We start from the raw sequence: 3,915 nt of genomic DNA, 5'->3' as shown, positions 1-3,915 counted from the left end.
ACCACTACACTAAATTTACACTACTAGCATGAAAATAAAGCTATCTAGACTACGGGATAGGCACAAACCATCAAGAATAGGCATAAACCATCAAATGAACCAAAATAGCATTCATTAAGCATATCATCTTGATAATCTCTAGATCTATAGCATCAATACACATAGACATGTATCAAAAACACTAAATCTAGAGATAAGCACATGAATATCCTACTTTAGCATACATAGACATATGGGTAGCATAGATTAGTCAATTGGAAGCATTAAACCATACAAACCATGAAATAATCAAGATTTATATATACATGAATATCAAGATGTATCATACAACACTAATCCCTCAATAATACACAAGATTAGAGTATAGAAAGCATGCTTGGGGCTAACTCTAGCCCCAAGAAGATGTCTAGCCACTCATGGTAGTGATGATCCAACCCTCAAGGGCTAACTCCATGGCTGCTCCTTGTTGGTGAAGATGGTTGCTCTAGCTTCCTCCCTTCTTCCTCTCCAAGAATAGCCTCCAAGATGATTTTCAATGTGTGACAAGAGACTCTAGACTCCTCTCCAAGGTAGGTCAAATACACCCTATGATGAGCTGTGGTCGTGCAAGGCATATTCTCCAATGATTGGGTGAAGGACGGAATAAATGAGCTGGACTTTAACTTTTTCTCGCTGGAGGAAGTTCGATCGATCGAACCTTAACTTGGATCGATCGAAGATGGTTCGATCGATCGAAGTGAATCTTGGATCGATCGAAGTGGTCTGACTCCTCCGGATAAGGATAAGGCTGAGATATTTCGAAGATATTTATGGGGAAAAGGACAAAAGTGGTTGGTAGGCGTACAGCTGTGGATAAGATCAATCATTTGAATAGGACAAAATAGGGTTCGATCGATCGAAGTTGATGTTGGATCGATCGAACTTGGAATTTCAGCAAAGGCCAAGGTTGGATCTATCGAGAAGTACTGTGATCGATCATAGATGTTCGATCGATCGAACTTTAAGTTGGATCGATCGAACTTTTCAGCTGCACAACTTTGATTCCTTTTTGCTCCTTGCTTTCTCCACTTTGCTCCCTCCTTTGGTTTATCTCAAGATTGCTTCAATTAAGCTCTTATTTGGCTGAGTTAGCTCAATTTTGGGATTAGTGCCTGAAAATATAAATAACACGTAATAAGTCTAAAACGGCAAAGTAAAATAGATAAAGGTACTAGAATGCTTAAGCTTAACGGGTTTAAATGCGCACTTGTCAATGCTCATCACTACTCGAGCAAGAAAATCTGTGCTCAAGCCTTTTGCCTTAGTTTCTTTTCCTGATTCAGTGAACTTTGTGCTCAAGCTTTTGCACTTGAACTTTCCTGGAATCACCATTTTGACTCCAAACTTGCTTCAGATGATCAGGAACAACTCTGTAAGCCTCAATATCAGTCTTTAATTCTCCAAAATCCTAATTTTATCCTTTTCTTTGGGAAAGTACCTACGAAAGCAAATAAACTAAAATCAATCTAAAACTGGATAAAAGTATCACTTTAGGTCTTAACATATGCACGTTTAGGGCCTCGAATATACAATATTCAGCGCTTATCAGTACCCAGAATAGCTATCTAGGAAGCAACAATAGCTTTGCCTGGCTAATCGCTCTAAGATTTGGTCAATGAAGGGCAATGAGAAATGGTCTTTCCTACTGGCAGAGTTGAGATTTCTATAATCAATGTAGACATGCCATGAGGTAGTGGTGCGTTTTGAAATTAATTCTCCCTTAGAGCTCTCAACAACAGTAATTCCTGACTTCTTAGGAACCACTTGGGAGGACTTACCCATTTACTATCGGAGATAGGACAGATAATCCCGACATCCAATAATTTCACTACCTCTTTCTTCACCACTTCTTTCATGTTTGGATTTAACCTCATTTTCAAGATTAGAAGCAACGATGACTGTAAGAGTTTCGTTTGGGCTAAGAAAGGCATACTTGAGATTTGATGGGAGTGACTTAAGCTCTAGAGTAGGTGGAAAGACTAAAGATGAAACCGAAAGAGTACTTGAGAGTGGAGGGAGTGGTTCCCTTGGAATTTTTCATGGAGGATAGTCCATCAAAGCAACAGTATCCATCATAGCATTCACTTCATAAATGGAGCTATCAATGTCAAAAGCATCCATGTTGAAGTGAGAAAGACATACTTCTAGGGGGTCCTTTGAGATAATAGAGGGGATAGATTCTTACACAAGATCATCCAAAACATCGACTAGGAAACACTCACCTTCATCTATGAGATGTTGGCTTGCATTAAACACATTAAGCTTGACCATCATGTTGCCAAATGAGATATCCATAATGCCCGATTCATAATTAATTGTGGCATTGACGGTGGCAAGGAATGGTCGACCTAGGATAATTGGGATATGATTTATAGGATTGGGCACCAGTTTGGTTTCAAGAACTACAAAATCAACCGGGAAGCAAAATTTATCCACTTTGATGAGGATATCCTCAATAATTCCCCTAGGTTGTTTTTTTAGACCTATCGGTAAGTTGAAGAACTTCTGATGTAGGCTTGAGATCGCTTAAACACAATTAACAATAAACTGAGTAAGGGATAAGATTAACACTCGCTCTTAAGTCCAAAAGAGCCCTATGAACTGCATGGTTCCTAATGATATAAGAAATAGTGGGAGCACCTGGATCCTTGAACTTTTGAGGAGTGTTATTCTTTGGAGCTTGACTCCTGGACTTCCTCTTTTGAGTACACAAATCCTTCATGAACTTGGCATAGGGTGGAATTTGATGAATTGCGTCAAGAAGAGGAATGTTGATTTTAACTTGCTTAAAAACTTCCATCATATCATGAATTTTTCCTTGTTGTCTCCCAAAAGGAGAAGAATCTTTCAAAGGTTGATGAAATGGAACCCTAGGCTCATATGATTTCTCTAATGGAGAGGGAGATGATGATGATGGAATGTCCTTCTTAACAGGATCATTTTCTTTCAGAGGAGTAGGAATGGATTTTAGAATGGGTAATGGACAACCATGTGGTTGCACCAGATCACGTTTTTCACTTGGTGGCAATTTGACTTTGTTGTCAACTACTCTACCACTTCTTAAGGTGGTTATGGCTTGGACTTGCTCATGGATGAAAAATCTTGATGTATAATTTGATTCCACCATGTAATGTGCTTTTGGGTTTGGCTCGGGTTAACTAGGCAATTTTCTCTTTTCCTTTGCATTCATAGAATTTTCAATTTGCCCGATTTGGGATTCAAGTTTTGCAATGGATTGGGAATGGGAGTGAAATAATTGTGTATTTGCCTCGATATTACACAAAGCGGCCAATATGTTGTCCTCAAAGGCGGAGTTCCTTTGGGATACTTGAGAGGTACGAGAGTATAATTGAAGATGTGGAGTTTGATGATTTGAATTGGAAGAGTGACCGAAATTTTGATGATGAGCATATGGTGTAGGATGATATGCATGAGCTTGAGAATTTTTAAGATGGGGTGAAACATACTTTCCTTGAGGAGGGTTTGCACTCACTCCTTAATTTCTCCATGAGAAATTCGGATGATCTCTCCATCCGATATTGTAAGTGTTGGAATAAGGATTATGTACTGGACGAGTGAAAAAAGCATTAGTTTGCTCTTGAGGCTTATTCGGGATTGGTTGTCCATGAGGACAATTGGAAGTTTTATGACTTAAGCTCGAACAATTTATGCATGTTTCATTTTGAGTTCGGGGAGGAGAGGATGATTGATTTGACGAAGTTTGACTCGAACGAAATCGATTAAACCTTTGAGTAAGACTTTTAACCTTGGTAGCAATCTCAATAGAATTATCTACATGATATAGAATTTTAGTTTTCTTCCCCCTATCATAGAAACATGACCAGATCGAGAAGATGAGAATGGTGCATGGAGTTT

The 3,915-nt window shown here is 38.8% G+C and overlaps 1 protein-coding gene across 1 annotated transcript; it reads right to left on the bottom strand.

Moving 5' to 3' along the window:
• Positions 1 to 2,220: 2,220 nt before the first annotated feature.
• On the bottom strand, positions 2,221 to 3,166 carry LOC132305002 (uncharacterized). Its single transcript, XM_059802690.1, has 2 exons — positions 2,680 to 3,166; positions 2,221 to 2,564 (listed from the first exon to the last, which is right to left on the bottom strand). Exons 1-2 carry the CDS (start codon positions 3,164 to 3,166, stop codon positions 2,221 to 2,223), a joined length of 831 nt encoding a protein of 276 aa, XP_059658673.1.
• Between the last annotated feature and the right edge of the window lie 749 nt (positions 3,167 to 3,915).

Source organism: Cornus florida, unplaced genomic scaffold (assembly GCF_030987335.1).
Source record: "Cornus florida cultivar Cherokee Brave unplaced genomic scaffold, ASM3098733v1 CherokeeBrave_3.0.0_Hap2_Chr04, whole genome shotgun sequence".
Taxonomy (NCBI): domain Eukaryota; kingdom Viridiplantae; phylum Streptophyta; class Magnoliopsida; order Cornales; family Cornaceae; genus Cornus; species Cornus florida.
Note: the sequence above shows the minus strand (reverse complement) of the source record. Positions and strands in the feature narration are given on the sequence as shown.

Coding starts and splice junctions, on each gene's coding strand:
- LOC132305002 (XM_059802690.1), bottom strand. CDS start 3,166: ATGGTGGAATCAAATTATACATCAAGATTTTTCATCCATGAGCAAGTC. Junction 2,565..2,679: donor TCAAAAGTTCAAGGATCCAG/GTGCTCCCACTA, acceptor ATTGTGTTTAAG/CGATCTCAAGCCTACATCAG.